At 40.5% G+C, this 18,732-nt stretch overlaps 1 protein-coding gene across 2 annotated transcripts in view; it reads left to right on the top strand.

Moving 5' to 3' along the window:
- Window positions 1-18,732, top strand: part of LOC124605514 (origin recognition complex subunit 2) — a 108,486-nt gene that overhangs the window by 55,414 nt on the left and 34,340 nt on the right. For both annotated transcript variants that reach the window (XM_047137255.1, XM_047137256.1), the window contains 2 exons: window positions 4,849-5,045; window positions 14,890-15,022. In XM_047137255.1, the coding sequence (XP_046993211.1) occupies window positions 4,849-5,045; window positions 14,890-15,022 (330 nt within the window). The remainder of the gene's footprint in view (window positions 1-4,848; window positions 5,046-14,889; window positions 15,023-18,732) is intronic.

Raw genomic sequence — 18,732 nt, 5'->3', positions numbered from 1 at the left:
CAAACAACCTAAGAGAACTGCTCAGATTGTCACCCAGGTCATTTATATAGATCGGGAACAGCAGAGGTCCCAGGACGCTTCCCTGGGGAACACCTGATATCACTTCAGTTTTACTCAATGATTTGCCGTCTATTACTACGAACTGCGTCCTTCCTGACAGGAAATCATGAATCCAGTCGCACAACTGAGATGATACCCCATAGGCCCGCAGCTTGATTAGAAGTCGCTTGTGAGGAACGGTGTCAAAAGCTTTCCGGAAATCTAGAAATACGGAATCAACTTGAGATCCTTTGTCGATAGCGGCCATTACTTCGTGCGAATAAAGAGCTAGCTGCGTTGCACAAGTACGATGTTTTCTGAAACCATGCTGATACGTATCAATAGATCGTTCCCTTTGAGGTGATTCATAACGTTGAATACAGTATATGCTCCAAAACCCTACTGCAAACTGACGTCAATGATATAGGTCTGTAGTTCGATGGATTACTCCTACTACCCGTCTTAAACACTGGTGCGACCTGTGCAATTTTGCAATCTGTAGGTACAGATCTGTCGGTGAGCAAGCGGTTGTGTAGGATTGCTAAGTAGAGAGCTATTGTATCAGCGTAATCTGAAAGGTACCTAATCGATATACAATCTGGACCTGAAGACTTGCCCATATCATGCGATTTGAGTTGCTTCGCAACCCCTAAGGTATCTACTTCTAAGAAACTCATGCTAGTAGCTGTTCGTGTTTCAAATTCTGGAATATTCCATTCATCTTCCCTGGTGAAGGAATTTCGGAAAACTGCGTTCAATAACCCCGCTTTAGTGGCACAGTCGTCGGTAACAGTACCATCGGCACTGCGCAGCGAAGGTATTGACTGCATCTTGCCGCTTGTGTAATTTACATACGACCAGAATTTCTTCAGATTTTCTACCAAATTTCGACACAATGTTTCGTTGTGGACCCTATTAAAGGCATCTCGCATTGAAGTCCGTGCCAAATTTTGCACGTCTGTAAATTTTAGCCAGTCTTCGGGATTTCAAGCTCTTCTGAACTTCGCATGCTTTTTCCATTGCCTCTGCAACAGCGTTTGGACCTGTTTTGTGTACCATGGGGGATCAGTTCCATCTCTTACCAATTTATGATGTATGAATCTCTCAATTGCTGTTGCTACTATGTTTGAATTTGAGCCAAATCTCGTCTACAGTTGCATAATCAGTTCGGAAGGAATGGAGATTGTCTCTTAGGAAGGCTTGTAGTGACACTTTATCCGCTTTTTTAAATAAAATTATTTTCCGTTTGTTTCTGGTGGATTTGGAAGGAACGGTATTGAGCCTAGCTACAACGACCTTGTGATCACTAATCCCTGTATCAGTCATGATGCTCTCTATTAGCTCTGGATTGTTTGTGGCTAAGAGGTCAAGTGTGTTTTCGCAACCATTTACAATTCGCGTCGGTTCGTGGACTAACTGCTCAAAATAATTTTCAGAGAAAGCATTTAGGACAATCTCGGAAGATGTTTTCTGCCTACCACCGGTTTTGAACAAGTATTTTTGCCAACATATCGAGGAAAGGTTGAAGTGCCCACCAACTATAACTGTATGAGTGGGGTATTTACGAGGGTCAGTCAAAAAGTAATGCCTCCTATTTTTTTTTCTACGTTTAATTGTCAGGAAATTTAAATGCCATTACATAGGTTGAAAACCACAACATTGAGGATCATTTTGTCATTTTTCAATGTAATCTCCGCCCATCTCTACAGTTTTGGTCCATCTTTGAACAAGGGCATGTATCCCAGCACGGTAAAAATCACAGCTCTGCTTCCTAAGCCATTGACGCACGGATGTTTTGACGGCCTCCTCATCTTCAAAATGAATCCCACAATGAGCTTCTTTTAGTGGCCTGAACAGATGGAAGTCTGATGGTGCCAGGTCAGGGCTGTATGGGGGATGAGGCAAAACTTCCCATCCAATTTTGACAATCTCGTCAGAGGTGTGACGACTGGTGTGTGGTCTTGCATTGTCATGCAAAAGAAGAACATCTGCCATTGATTTTGTTGGGCGAACTCGCTGAAGACGTGCTTTAAGTTTGTTGAGGGTTGTGACGTATTGAACAGAATTTATTGTGCATCCCTGCTCCAAAAAATCAACCAGAATCACACCCTCTGTATCCCAGAAAACTGTTGCCATAACTTTCCCTGCCGATCGCACAGTTTTGAATTTTTTCTTCCTCGGCGAGCTTGTGTGACGCCACTCCATTGACTGCCTCTTTGATTCGGGTTCAAAAAAATGCACCCATGTTTCGTCCCCGGTCACAATTTTTTTCAGAAACTCATCTCCCTCCAAACGGAAGCGCTGCAAGTGTTGGGAGGCTATTGTTTTCCTTGCCTCTTTATTCTGATCGGTTAACATTCTTGGAACCCACCGTGCACAAACTTTTGAGTACCCCAATTGTTTAATAATCGTGATCACACTGCCTTTACTAAGAGAAATAATGCGACACACTTCATCTGCAGTCACCCGACGGTCACCACGAATGATGTCATCAACTTGCTGAATGTTGTGTGGAGTCACTGCACTCACCGGCCTGCCGCTCCGCTTTTCGTCAGTCAACGGTGTTTGCCCTTCAGCTTCCTTACGACGACGAACCCATCGTCTAACAGTGCTGACATCCACTGTCACAACACCATACACCTTCTTCAGTCTTTCATGAATGCATATGGGCGTTTCACCTTCTGCATTCAAGAATTCAATCACACAACGCTGTCTCAAACGAACATCGATGTCGGCCATCTAACAAACTTCTGCTGTGCTGCCACCTGTTGACACAGAAAGTTACTACTGCAGTGGATTGCAGAAGAAGGTTTGAGGAATGGCGCCAAATTCAAATTTTTCACTTAACTTAATTTCTTTAAGTAGAAAAAAAATGGGAGGCATTACTTTTTGACCGACCCTCGTATTTGTTACGAGACTCAAATTTTCTCTGAACTGTTCAGCAACTATATCATCGGAGTCTGGGGGTCAGTAGGAGGAGTCAATTATTAACTTAGTTCGGCTGTTAAGTATAACCTCCACCCATATTAATTCACACTATCTACTTTGACTTCACTACAAGATAAACCACTACTTACAGACACAAACACTCCACCACCAATTCTGCCTAATCTGTCTTTCCTGAACACCGTCTGAGACTTCGTAAAAATTTCTGCAGCACTTATTTCAGGCTTTATCCAGCTTTCTGTACCTATAACAATTTCAGCTTCTGTGCTTTCTATTAGCGCTTGAAGCTCAGGGACTTTCCCAGCACAACTACAACAATTTACAACTACAATTCCGACTGTTCCTTGATTCAAACACGTCCTGTATTTGCCATGCACCCTTTGAGATTGCAGCCCACCCCATACTTTCCTGAGGCCTTCTAACCTAAAAAAAACCGCCCAGTCCACGCCACACAGCCTCCGCTACTCGTGTAGCCGCCAGCTGAGTGTAGTGAACTCCTGACCTATTCAGCGGAACCCGAAACCCTACCACCCTATGGTGCAAGTCAAGGAATCTGCAGCCAACACGGTCGCAAAACTGTCTGAGCCTCTGATTCAGACCCTCCACCCGGCTCTGCACCAAAGGTCCGCAGTCGGTTCTGTCAACAATGCTGCAGATGGTGAGCTCTGCCTTCATCTTGTAAGCAAGACCAGCAGCCTTCACCAAATCAGATAGCCACTGGAATCCAGAGAGAATTTCCTCAGATTCAAAGCGACACATGTCATTAGTGCCGACATGTGCCACCACCTGCAGCTGGCTGCACCCTGTGCTCTTCATGGCATCCAGAAGGACCCTTTCCACATCAGGAATGACTCCACACGGAATGCACACGGAGTGCACATTGAATTTCTTCCCCTCCTTTGCCGCCATATCCCTAAGGGGCCCCATTACACGCCTATCATTGGAGCTCCCAACTACCAATAAGCCCACCCTCTGCGATTGCCTGGTCCTTGAAGGCTGAGAATCATCCTCTGTAACAGGGCAGGCAGCTGCATCTGGCTCAGCCAGAGACAGTACCTGAAACCTGTTCATCAGACGCACCGGGGAGGCTTTCTGATCAGCCTCCGGGGACGTCTTTCGCCGCCTACCATGCCTTGGAACGACCTCCCAATCAACTACAGGCGAGGGCCCAGCCCCACTGCGGGCAGCAACTGGGGCAACCACAGCGGCAGATCGATCTGGGGACAGATGGGACGAGGTTGCCATCCCCATGATACCCAAGTCCGGCTCCTCATAGTGGTGCCCATTGGCAACAGCCTCAAGCTGCGCGACCAAAGTCAGCGCCGCCTGCAGCTGTGAGCGAAGGGATGCCAACTCAGCCCTCATCCGAACACAGCAATCACAGTCCCTGTCCATTCTAATCGATGTTGAACAACAGTTACTGAAACACGAGTCCGTGCCTAGATAATGCAAGGGAAACACGCAAAGAATGTATGAACTAATCTGTACAAATGCCTAATGACTGCGCTACAATCTGCCTGAATTTACGATTACAGTAACTAGTACTCGAAATTACACCTCCTATACACAACTCAGACGCATTGTAAGTAAGAAACTATGAAGTAAACACGGAGAAGAAGCTATATACGTATCTTTCTGAGCTGTTGATGTGCACTAACTGGGAGCTCAGGCCACACTCTCAGCTGTCTTCAGCAAACAGAGCTTTCTATTCTGATGGTGATGTTATTCATTGTCATCTATACATACTGTGATTTTCATTATATATGTTATTTTGTTGATACTTAGTTTATAATTTATTTATATTTTAGTATTTTTGGCTTTTTGTCTGCAAATGATGTAATCAGTATATACTGCAATTTTCAGAAACTTGAGCCAGAGCAATACTTCAGCACTCATTCGAACAAGAAGCACCATACATCAGGCCGGCTTCTCAGTTCTCGACTGAGCCAGGATGTTCTGCAAAAGCTGTTATCTGAAGTGCCTGAGAAACACAGCAAATGTATTGCTAAACTTTGCAAGAATCATCTGAGACTCTTTCCAAATTGGCACTTTGCTCTCAGGTATACCACTGAATGAAATTTCCATACAGCCTGTACTTTATTGCAAAAGACATAATTTGTTCAGCCTGACTGAAAATATTGCATAAGAAGCACATTATTTCCTTACAGCTTGTTGTATTTTGATACCTTCAGCATCTTACAGTGCCTAGGAAATGAAATAAATTGTTGGTCATTAAAACTGTGACACCATGAAGGTGTCATGCAACAACAGGGTGTATACGTCCCAGTACAACCGGGAGATCCGGGAAAAACCCAGGAATTTTTTCGTCTGGGAGAAAACCGGGAAAAACACGGGAATTGTTTAGAATTTCGGGAATTTTTCTTTATTTTAGTTTTCAGTTAAATTTTTGTGATTTTGGCTGGTAAGAATCAATATTCTATCAAAGGATATTACTGCATCCCACTACTGCAGAATAATACTGCAGCAACAAAACATGAATGAGAGAGATAAAAAACGAAAATAAAACTTAAGTTGCAAAGGAAATGCGCCCTATACAACAACAAAACAATGCTCATACAAGCGTCTGCCAACAGCAAAGTGTGTCAAAGGCTTTAGGAAGACTATGTAATGCTTTATAACAACAAATTGCCTCCGATGAGCGTGATGTGACAACTGTTTAAATTAGATTCGTTTGAGCAGTTGCAGGCGGACTCTTGCGCATGCGCAGTTGAGTCGCGTATGAGTAGTACCTTCTCCCACTTCTGGTTACAGAAATGTGGCTGGGCGCCACTACTTAATAGTTCCCCGGTTTGGAAATACAGTAAATCTGGGGCTGATGCACAGAGCAGTCTGAGTTGTCATGGGGAGGTGGGTCGTCTCCACGTGACCTGTGTTTACGTTCAGTGATTTTGTTGTTTCCTCTTCGTTTATTGCTCTCACGTTAAATGTTAACAAAACGGATTTTTGTGGCCGGGAGCTATCAAATGCATTCAATATGTTCTCATAATTACGAAAGGCTGAAATATGTTATTAGTTTCAGATTTTATTTCCACCTTTCTGACAGTCAAGCATTAATCGCCGTATAGAACAATGAAGTTATTTTTGCCGCTTTGCTAAAGAGATTAGGCTTTTTTTAATCTTTTCTGCTGAGGCAGTTAATTTATTTGAAACGAAGTCTTTAATTTCACACTATTGGCTAGTTTCAACTGTTCGCTGCGTTTCAAGTGCACTTATGGCATTATGCCATAATAAAGAACCAAACATGAGATAATACGGTACTGGTACACCAAGAAAATTTACATATGAATGTGCATTTTAAGCCGAAATATGCATTTTAGTATGGTTCACGAAATTCTGACGCTCTTGAAGTATCCTCTTGTGTCTTGATTCTTTGACATAATGTAAGCATCTTCGTAGCTGCGTAAGCGCGGTGACGCATGTTATCTGGCGCTTTCTTGCAACTGCTGAAACGAACCTTTTCCTAACAGGTCGCGGGAAAATATTGCAAATGTTGGTTTGAAAAGCGTTACATTCAGAGCAGATTTCCTTTTACGCAAGATGAGCTATGTGCGAGAATGTACGATGAATTTCTTAAATCACAAAGCGTTTGATTCTCATTTAAAAATCAACTCTTTGAGGATGACCATTTAGAAGAATTTCGAGCCCAGAAGATCAGATATTAACGTCGTTATTAAAAATTTTACTGGCACATTTGTGTTATGTATCTTAAAGTGTAACACGAGCAAAAAAGATCAACATTATATGTGGAAGCTTAGCTTGTCTTCCAACTTATTAAGCTTCGAGACCAATATTATAAGTGAATGCTATGTATATTAATTTAAATCATTATCTTTCCTTATTTGTGTGTTCGCGCTACTTAAGAGTGATCTTGCTATTGGCTGACTTCATCACTTGTACTATGCTGTCATCACCTGGCGAGATCACGTGACATGAGCTATGACTGGCCTACAAAAGCCCATCGCAATCTCGATTTCAAAGCTTCGGAAAATGACATGCGGTGTTTGGTTGAATTCAAATTTATACCTTTGTATTACGAAAATATGCAGCGTATATGTTGCTGCACATCAAAGGTCTTTCAAAACGTGTTTTTCCCCCTGCGTTTAGTTTTCTCAAGTGCTGGGAAGTTCTACGTCGGTATGTAAAACCATAAAAATTCAAAGGATCGATGAGTTTTACAGTGCCGAGGAAGATTATACTGTCACTTAACATGGAAAAAGTGTGTTTTCACCCAGGAGAAAGTGTATTTTTAACCGGGAAATCCGGGAATTTTTTTTCCTTGTCCACGTATACACCCTGAACAAACGTCAAATTAACATGTAGTTGTACATGCTGGGTTCTGCAAATGATCAGCATTTCAGTGCAATCGCATAAAATAGGTAGTACCAACTCCAACAAATGCTATTATAAAGAAAGATTACGCTATATGTTTGTCATTCAGAGATCACATTGAAATGTTGATTGTTTGTGAGAAAATCTTGTTGCGCTTGTATTGAAACAGAAATATCTACCAGCACATGTGTAAATTCAACAGCAGTTTATGTTTCCATGATAAGGCTGATCATGTTTGTCAGGATCCTGTGACTTGTGCGGATGTAGAATTGATGTGTTACGGAAGGCATACTGAACACCATGAAGCACCTCAGTGATCTATCAAGACAAGCATCCATCAGGACAGACATAGTATTCTCACAGCTGTGCAGGATTGTACACCAGCGTCACGTACCTTCAGTCATGAAATGGGCTTGATGCAGCGAGACAAGTATCCATCTGGCCAGTGGGATGACATCTAGAGCAACACGAGCTGGCAGCACAGTGACCATTGTTCCAGCTTCCTTTGTGCTGGAAACAGAGATAGGTGCATAGACAGTATTGCATCCAACAACATTAGTCATAGGACTGGCAAAACCTCATCTTTTGAGACGAGTCCTGGTTCTGTGTACATTGTCGTGGTGGACGTATCTATGAGTGAGGACTCTGAGGAGACAGAACTCTGCCAAATTGCATTCATAAGCATCATATGAGCCCAGTGCTGGTGTTACGAATTTCCATTGGGTACACAACATGATCACCTCTTGTTCCTGTGGCTAGTAATTTGGACAACAGCTGTTACATTTCTGATGTGTTAAGGCTGGTTTCTGTGCCCTAGCTTTTAGGTTTCCATGACATTACCCATCAAGAGATAGTGCAAGATTGCATGTTACCCATCAGGCCTTGCTGTCGTGACATATCTCTGCACAGAGAAGGTTCAATTGTTTCCTGGGCAGCACATCTCTCGCTATTGAAGACATATGGCCGATGGTCTTGCACACCCCTATTTGTTAGCCACTATGATTGATGAATTCTGGCATAGAGTTGAAGCATCCAAGCTCAGTTCAACTTCATGCCTAGCTGATTTACAGCCATTCTAGCAGCCATAGGTGGCAGCTCTATGTACGTAAGGTTTGCTCCCTTTTTCTCTCTCAAATTATCTACAAATTTCATCATGTATTCTTCCAACTGTTCTTTACATGTAAAATAAAATTAAAAAAATCATTATTTGCTGCCATTCCTGATAGATACTGTGATATTAATGGCCAACAGTGTACATTACGTTACAAAAATCATTCATTCTTCATTCACTCACACTTCATGTTCCATAAATATCATCCGAAAGAGGTACCTTGGGGGATGGGGAACTAGTCAAATTGTACCATAAGTGGCAGGAGCAGCCACGTGTGTTAGGGGTATTCAATAGAAAAAACTGTCAAATAATGAAGAGACAATGACTAGCGAGTACTTTTCTTCGTGAGGCAAAGTTCCTAGTGTTGCCAATAGATGACTTTAAAAGTAGAAAGAACTTCACTTAGCTTTCATAACGGTTTTTTCCACATGGAGGGCAGAGGAGTAGGGCAAGGATAATATGAAAAGAGGATTAGGTCACTCAAATCCCATGTTGAATGGGATCCACCACAAGTGTCAGTGACACCCCCTTTCAACCTTCCCCAAAATATCACTTGTTCTTGTGGTAGGTTTACAGCATGTTTCAAGAAACCCAAATGCCTGGCACATCACACAGTGCGTTCAGAACTCCCACTGTGTACTAGTTTCCTAGAATGCTGGAGATGGGAACTAACCCTGCATGTACCCTTGTATCCCATCACCTAATTATGACTCCCCTTTTCTGTTCACATTGGTAAAATTTTGTCTTCATATATATCATTTTTCTGCTCCTCTCTTTGTCTTCCAATTTTTCATTGCACTATTCATTACATTTCTCATTACCCTTCCTCTTCATCTGTCATTTTTTCTCGCTCTGTACGTCTGTCATCTCTGGACTGAAGTACTTACTGGTGCACTATCTGTGACCTTCATCTTTTGGATACCCTTATTCTGGAAAGAGGTCAGTTCTTCTCAACTTCAAGCCTGAGTGATCTGGCTGGACATATGGCAGCACACTGTCTGTTCTCATTGTAAATAATCTCCTTTCTTACTGTGTAACAATAACCAATATTCTTTCATAGATATCCCTGGATTCTTATGGATATTGTGTGAAAAGTTAAATTTTTTTCTTCGAATTAGGCCTTTTCTACTGATGATATTTTATCATCTTTTACACTTGCAAATAAAGTACAAGAAATTATAATTATGATAGCTTACTTCGGTTAAAATAATTTTGTGATTGATCCTTCAACAAGTTGCACAATAAGCATAAGCTATTATGTGACCGCACATTTTTTTCAGACTTGCATGCTTGTTCTTAACATAGAGGGAATACAAGAAGGAAGATTAGATTTTAACATCCTGTCAACAGAGGGAGTACAGGGAACACAGTTGCACTGAATTATATTTACACAGCAGTTCAGTGCAAGAGGTTCTAAGTGTAATAATTCTCTTCAGGAGATGTGTCCTCTATCGTGTGACTGTGAACCCTGAAGTTCATATACCGACATAATGTTCTGAGCTGTGTTTTGTGCTTGGTTGCTCTGAGTTAGCAGTGTCTCTAGAAAGGAGTAGAAAGGGCCATTTTAGATACCAGATGGAAATATTTATGAGAGGACTATTGCCCTGAATGGGCAGACTTACGGAGGTTGCAACATATTTAGATATCCGTAGAGTGAGAGAGAGAAAATAGTGTGCAGTCCATACCCCTCAGGACATTTAATAAGAGAGAACCATTTTTTAGTAAAATTATACAAAAAATCCATTGTAAGAATGAAGAAGAAAAAATAAAACAGAAGATAGTAAACCAGAACATCTTACCCAAGTACTTGAAGGAGGAGGAAACACATAGAGCAGGACTTCAAAAATCTTTATGCTTCTAAGAGAGATGTGTTCCATGGTCTGCTTACTTATGCACATTTTGGGAAAGGAGCATCCAAATACAGCGAAGTAACTTTTTTTGGAAGAAGCTGGCCTTTTGGATGCAGCAAATCATCGCCGGAAAAATGTAGTTCATGGTTTACTGTTAAAATATAAAAAATTAGCATGTGGAAGTTAATGATGGAAAGAGGTGATACTGTAATGATGATTCTATTTTTTGTAAATACAGCTCTATCAACTTAAAACTTAGTTCATGGTTTACTGTTAAAATATAAAAAATTAACATGTGGAAGTTAATGGTGGAAAGAGGTGATACTGTAATGATGATTCTAGTTTTTCTAAATATAGCTCTATCAACTTAAAACTTTGTCTTGTTACACGACATACAGATATGTTGCACTGTGATTAAAAAGGACGACAGAAGAAATGGTAACTGGCATCATTCCAGCACCCATAACAAAATATGCTACACTAATTCTTCTTCATGCATCTCCATTGTTGGGTTTTGTAGAAAATTTTATTTGTTCATTGGGAACTGAAGAAAATTGCCAGTTACTGTGAAATCATGGATGGAAACAATTTCAGTAGTCTTATCAATCCACTTGCCGACCCAGTTTAACCCTCATAAAATAATCAAGAATAAAGCCAAACTTTTCAATTCAAAAATATTAATTATTTTTGATATCCACTTATTGTGGTTCTTGCAAAATGATACATTGAGCCTTGGAATAGGAAAACATTATTAAAATACTTTGATACTTATCTAGTTGAGTTGGACGTGTCAAAGATTGATAGGCATTGCTGCAGAATTCCTGAGGTGAAAATGTTGGAATTTTTCATATTATTAACTGGCTTTCTTGTTGTGAGGATTTTGTTTCTTTAAAAAGTTGCAAAATAACTCACTTCTTCATTTATTCACACAAACCAAATAGCACATCTACTGCCTCACACTACTACCGAAGATATTCATGCCACTAATAGTAGTGGTGGTAGTAGTAGTAGTAGTAGTAGTAGTAGTAGTAGTAGTAATAATAATAATGATTAGAAAGTGAGGGAAGTTGTGTAAATGTAGCCCATAGATGGCTGTAATGAAGATAAATAAATAATAAATAAAATAATAATAATAATAATAAATAACTTTTGGAAAATTAAACAATCCTATGTATTATTAGAAATGATATATGATATAGCTCCATACAGTAATTCAAAACAGTCCTCCGGAGTATATACGGTTACTGTCGACAAGTATGGTCCTGAAGATGATGATGTAGCAACATTGAAACTAGTTGCCAATAAAACCAACACCTTAATACAGCTGGAGGAATTACATCATTTTTTAACATTATTATACTAGCTGACGTCCCAAGTGTCCGTTTTAATTATGGATATACGAAGATGACATATCTAGTAGCTCACTGAAACAGGGCATTTTTCCAGATAGACTGAAATACGCTATTGTTAAACCACTGGATAAAAAAAGGGTATAGATCTGATGCTAATAACTACTGCCCAGTCTCACTTCTGACAGCTTTATCAAAATTCTTGTAAAAATGAAGTACTAACAAAATGTCTATTTGGTTTTCAGAAAGGCTTTTCAACAGAAAATGCTATATATGCTTTCATTGATCAAATATTAAATGCACTGAATAACCGAACATCACCCATTGGGATATTTTGTGATCTCTCAAAGGCTTTTGATTGTGTGAATCATGAAATTCTTCTAGACAAGCTTAAGTATTGTGGTATTATTGAGACAGTGCACAAATGTTTAATTCATACTTAACTGGAAGAATGCAGAAGGCTGAAATTAACAGTACAGATAGTCTGCAAAAACCAGCAGACTCTATATTCATGAAGATGCAAAGCTAGTTCTTTTTGCTGATGAAACAAGTATAGTAATCGCACCCAACAAGCAATAATCAGTTGAGGAAATTGCACATAATGTCTTTCAGAAAATTATTTAGTGGTTCTCTGCAAATGGAGTCTCACTAACCATCAGCAACTGGCCACAAAATCCTTAACAATTTTGGACTCTCACTGAATTTTGAGAAAACACAGTTTATACAATTCTGTACAGTAAATGGCATAATACCATTGATAATATAGACTATGGACAGAAGTCCGTTGCTAAGGCAGAATACTCAACATTTCTGGGTGTGTGCATTGATGAGAAATTGAATTGGAAGAAACACATCGATGATATGCTGAAATGGTTAGGTTCAGCTACTTGTGTTATTAGGGTTATTGCAAATTTTGATGATAAACATATCAGTAAATTAGCCTACTATGCCTATTTTCATTCGCCGCTTTCATATGGCATCATATTTTGGGGCAATTCATCATTAAGAGGGAAAGTATTCATTGTACAAAAGTGTCTAATCAGAATAATAGCTGGAGCTCACCCAAGATCACCTTGCAGACATTTATTTAAGGAACTCAGGATATTCATAGTACTTTCGCAATACATATATTCACTTATGAAATTTGTCATTAACAACACTAGAAGAAATGATGATTTTCACTATTCTGGATTAAATCTCATTTTGGCACAGAAAGGGGTGAATTATGCTGCCACAAAAATCTTTGGTCATTTGCCAAATAGTATTAAAAGTCTGACAGATGGCCTATCAACATTTAAAATCAAATTAAAAGAATTTCTGAATGACAGCTCCTTCTACTCAATAGATGAATTCTTAGATATGAAGTAGTAACTGTAAAAAAAAATAAAAAAAATAAATTATTTAGTGTAAAGAAAACTTATTTTAAAGTGACACGTTCCACATCATTACGAAATGTCATATTCATGATCTATGTAACAAGGATTAATGTATGTGTGGATACTGTAATCAACTCATTGACCTGCAATTGATGATAATCTGTACAAATTTATTTAAGCCTGACAGGATGCACAGCAGAAAATTTATACATGATTTCATAATTAGTTTCATAAAATATAGTATTTCATCATTAAACATTACATGAGTATTTTCATTATTAAAATCTTCAAATTTTAATTAGAATTAAATAAATGTTTCATTTGCCTACAGTTTTATTAATTGCATTTATCCACACTAATTAATCTATACGAAGTGCACCATCTCATATTATACTTAAAACTATTAATTAATACATGTTTACTTAATTAACACTAAGGCTTGAGCAAATTTCTATTAAAGTATTTTCAAGATAGTCTCAAATGCTACTAAACAATAACTAGTGTAAGTTGAAAATCAAGAGATCACTAAAAGTGAACTATATAATAAAAATTTCTGCATATCTTGTTCTTCACTAATCAGGACTATCTAATATCACAATAAGTGAATCTCCTTCTAGTAGATTACATGAGGGACAGCTGGGCACTGCTGACTCACAGGCAGTCTCGCAGCTGCACTGTAGCATTTGCAATTGCATTCCACTGGCCGAGCACACACAGGCAGAGTTGACCAAGTTGCTAGTGCATGTGCAGAATGTGTGTGACAGACCTGTCTGGCAGGTAGCCTACACTACTCGCACTTCCTGCGAACATAATGAGGGGTGGGCAGGGGGTGACCTTGCCCCATGGGGCAGTGTTGTAACAGCCTGGAATAAGGCTTGTTTCTGTGCCTAACATTTAGTCTCCTAATGCTGGAGATCCTCAGAGGGAACTACCAAATTCTGTTCTCTGACACTATAATTTTATTAAGGTCCAGTCATTACAATGCTATAATGTACAGAGAGGCTAAGAAATTCAACTTTAACAGAAAAAGTTGTGGGTCTTGATGTTGAATAAAACAAACCACTAACTCTTTTTCCCCATACAAGCTCCATATCATACGTTGGTGTAACTCTCCAATCTTTGGCAGTGGTTAGATGACTTCAAGTCACAATTACGTCTAAATGCTTTTGGCAATGTCTGCTTGCTGAAGTTTGAAAGCTAACTAACAATATTTTTATAGCCCCTGAGGATGCTTCCAACATTAGGAGAGAACATGTTAGTTACAGAAACATACCTTATACTACAGCCTAATGCCTGTAGCAGAGAAATTATAGAGATTGTTTTAGGATTTGTAGTGAAGCTGCCTTTATATGCTGTGGCTGAACTGTGTTACAAATACAGGTGTATTGCTGAGAGTTCCACTGTATCACTGTCATTTTACAAAGTAATCACAAATAAGACCCAATGATGTGAAGAGCAATAAAAATGCATGCTAGTCAATGTAGAATAATTGATCAAGGATGTTGCAAATTAAGTTTCATTATGTGAATGGAATAATGTTTTGAAATATGCTAGTGGAGTCATAATGCAGATGTGAAGGAATGAATTTGCAGTTACATATAATATTGTGCAACTTTTTGTTTCATTAATTCTGACAGCAGTTCATGGAATAGATGAACTGTCAATAACACATTTATTTAAATTTAGATGTAATTGTTAATAGAAACTGTAGCTCTAGTTTATGGCAGTTACTTCATGTGTTAATAAATACTTTCATTTCTATGAGTCCCAGATATTCTCCTTCATTTACCATTTCTTACCTCCTTCAAGTAATCACCTTTGTTATGCTGTAGTTTAAAATTATATTATTTTGTAATTGTAACTTTCAGGGAAGGCTTCAGTATCCTTCTGTATGGTGTGGGATCAAAAAGGAAGCTCCTGCAGTCTTTTCAGGAAACAGTTATGGATGAGAGTGACGTGCTTGTTGTCAATGGATTTTTCCCAAGTCTTTCAATCAATGAGGTGAGTGTTATCAAATGAAAAGTTGGAAAGTGAATTAAAACTCGAGAATACAGGACCAAAGAAGATGAAATGCCAGATAAAGTGGGTCTTGTTGTCATATTTTTCAATTGGAGGGGACAGTTATCTTTTGTGGTTTATTTTTACACTACTGGCCATTAAAATTGCTACACCAAGAAGAAATGCAGATGATAAACGTATTCATTGGACAAATATATCATACTAGAACTGACATGTGCCGAGCGAGGTGGCGCAGTGGTTAGCACACTGGACTCGCATTCGGGAGGACGACGGTTCAATCCCGTCTCCAGCCATCCTGATTTAGGTTTTCCGTGATTTCCCTAAATTGTTTCAGGCAAATGCCGGGATGGTTCCTTTGAAAGGGCATGGCCGATTTCCTTCCCAATCCTTCCCTCACCCGAGCTTGCGCTCCGTCTCTAATGACCTCGTTGTCGACGGGACGTTGAACACTAATCACCACCACCACCAACTGACATGTGATTACATTTTCACGCAATTTGGGTGCATAGATCCTGGGAAATCAGTACCCAGAACAACCACCTCTGGCCGTAATAACGGCCTTGATTTGCCTGGGCATTGAGTCAAACAGAGCTTGGATGGTGTGTACAGGTACAACTGCCCATGCAGCTTCAACATGATACCACAGTTCATCAAGAGTAGTGACTGGTGTATTGTGACAAGACAGTTGCTCGGCCACCATTGACCAGACGTTTGCAATTGGTGATAGATCTGGAGAATGTGCTGGCCAGGGCAGCAGTCGGACATTTTCTGTATCCAGAAAGGCCCATACAGGACCTGCAACATGCGGTCGTGCATTATCCTGCTGAAATGTAAGAGTTTTGCAGGGATCGAATGAAGGGTAGAGCCATGGGTCGTAACACATCTGAAATGTAACGTTCACTGTTCAAAGTGCTGTCAATGTGAACAAGAGGTGACCGAGACATGCAACCAATGGCACCCCATACCATCACTCCGGGAGATATGCCAGTATGGTGATGCCGAATACATGCTTCCAATGTGCGTTCACCGTGATGTCGCTAAACATGGATGTGACCATCCTGATGCTGTAAACAGAACCTTGATTCATCTGAAAAATGACGTTTTGCCATTCGTGCACTCAGGTTCGTCGTTGAGTACACCATCACAGGTGGTCCTGTCTGTGATGCAGTATCAAGGGTAACCGCAACCATAGTCTCCTGCACGATCCGTTACAGCCATGCAGATAAGATGCCTGTCATCTCAACTGCTAGTGATACGAGGCCATTGGGATCTAGCACGGTGTTGTGTATTACCCTCCTGAACCCACCGATTCCATATTCTGCTAACAGTCATTGGATCTCTACCAATGCGAGCAGCAATGTTGTGATACGATAAACCGCAATCATGATAGGCTACAATCCGACCTTTATCAAAGTCGGAAACATGATGGTATGCATTTCTTCTCCTTACATGAGGCATCACAACAGCATTTCACCAGGCAACTCCGGTCAACTGCTGTTTGTGTATGAGAAATTGGTTGGAAACTTTCCTCGTGTCAGCACGTTGTAGGTGTGGCCACCTGTGCCAACCTTGTGTGAATGCTCTGAAAAGCTAATCATTTGCATATCACAGCATCTTCTTCCTGTCGGTTAAATTTTGCATTTGTAGCACGTCATCTTCGTGGTGGTAGCAATCTTAATGGCCAGTAGTGTAGTTGTAATTTTGATGGGCCACTGTTTTCAAAGCAATACTCTCTACCAGTCACATTGGCTTTTTGATGGACTGCAGTGCTTAGTGCACTTGTTTTTTTCTACTTAGTAGGAATATTTTCAGTTATTTTGGATAAAGCCAAATGAAGTTCTTACGAATGTGTCAGTTGCCGTTGTACTTAAAGAAAAAGGATTCCATCTCTGTAGATTGAGCCCGCTTCATGTGTAGGCACAATGTACTAACAAAAACTGTTGAAAGAGTATGTTTGTTTATCACCTTCAGAATACAATACTTGTGCCTTGCTTTGCTTTAAAAGCTGGCTGTTGTTTGCATGAAATACTTCTTGAGCCTAAAACTGAAGTTTGTGAATGTTGTGTTACATTGTTGCCTTTCTTCCTAATCAGAATACTTATATTTATTGGTGAAAAGAAAACAGTTATGCTGTTGAGACAATTGACAACAAAATTTTATTTTATGAGACCTTCTTTGAGTTGCTCATCAAATATTAACTCATGTTTGATTTATACAGTGATCTCACTGAAATTTTTGATACATTGAATAAGACTTCCTGCTATAACGAAGACACGTCAAATTGCAGGCAGGCACAATTAAGACACTTACATAAAGCTTTCAGCCACAGCCTTCATCCATAAAAGACACACACACATGCGCGCACACACACACACACAAGCAAAGCACACCTCATGGACACACGACTGCCAACTCGAGCATCTTGGGCCGGAATGCAGCTATCAAGTGAGATGCAAACACCAATCTGGAGGGGTGGGGAAGAGGAAGGGCTTGTAGTGTACAGGTGAGGAGAGAGACAAACACTGTCTAGTGGAGTATGGTACTAGACTCCCAACAGGCACAGTGCCAGGAGGTTGTGGGACAGGGAGGTGGGGGAAAAAGGAGCAAAGAAGGAGAGGAGCAGAGAAAGAAGAGCGAATGCATTGACAGAGGGCTGCAAATAGACAGGGTGGAAGATGAGAATGGGAGGAGATGATAGGACAGCAGCGATGGAAACTGTTGGGTGGATGATGTGTCACCATAGATTGAGGCCAGGATAAATATGGGAGCAGAGAATGTGTTGTAATGATAAACTCCCACCTGTGCAGTTCAGAGTAGCTTGTGGTGGAGGGAAGGATCCAGATGGCTGGGGTAACAAAGCAGCCATTGTAATCAAGTATTTTATGTTCAGCTGCATGTTGTGCCGCAGGTGGTCTACTTTGCTCTTGGCCACATTTTGGGGGTGGGTGTTCATCCTGGTGGACAGCTGGTTGGTAGTCAAACCATTATAAAAGAGTGTGCAATGACTGCAGCAGACTTGGTAGATGACATGGCTGCTTTCACATGTGGCCCAGCACTTGATGGGGTAGGATAAACCTGTGACAAGACTGGAATAGAATGCTGGGTGGATGGGTTGGACAGGTTTTGTATCTGGTTCTTTCCTGGGGATATGATCCTTGTGGCAAGGGGTTGGGATTGGGAATGGCATAGGGATGGACTAGGATGTTGTGCAGACTGGGTGAGCGACGGAACATCACTTTATACCAGGTGGGAAGTATCTTGGGTAAGATGTCCCTCATTTCAGGACAGGATGAGAGGTAATCAAAGCCCTGGCGAAGGATGTGGCTCAGCTGTTCCAGTCAGGGGTGGTGCTGATGAAGGCAGCATTTCTTTGTAGCTGGTTTATGGGAGTGATGGGAGAATTGTGGGTGTGAGGGGAAATGGGATGAAAGATCTGTTTGCAGACTTGGTCTGGGGAATATAGTGCCTATCTGTGAAGGCCCTAGCAAGTCCCACAGCATACTGAGCAAGGGAGTTTTTGTCACTGCAAATATGTTGTCCCCAGTTTGCCAGGCTGTATGGGAGGGATTTTTTGGTGTGAAAGGGATGACAGCCATCAAAATGCAGGTACTGTTGGTGGGTTTAATGTGGGTAGAGGTGCGGATGGAGCCATCAGAGAGAGGAAGAGGTCAACATCTAGGAAGGTGGCATAC

Source organism: Schistocerca americana, chromosome 3, assembly GCF_021461395.2.
Source record: "Schistocerca americana isolate TAMUIC-IGC-003095 chromosome 3, iqSchAmer2.1, whole genome shotgun sequence".
Lineage (NCBI taxonomy): Eukaryota > Metazoa > Arthropoda > Insecta > Orthoptera > Acrididae > Schistocerca > Schistocerca americana.
The sequence above is the reverse complement of the archived record's forward strand: the minus strand, read 5'-3'. Positions and strand labels throughout refer to the sequence as shown.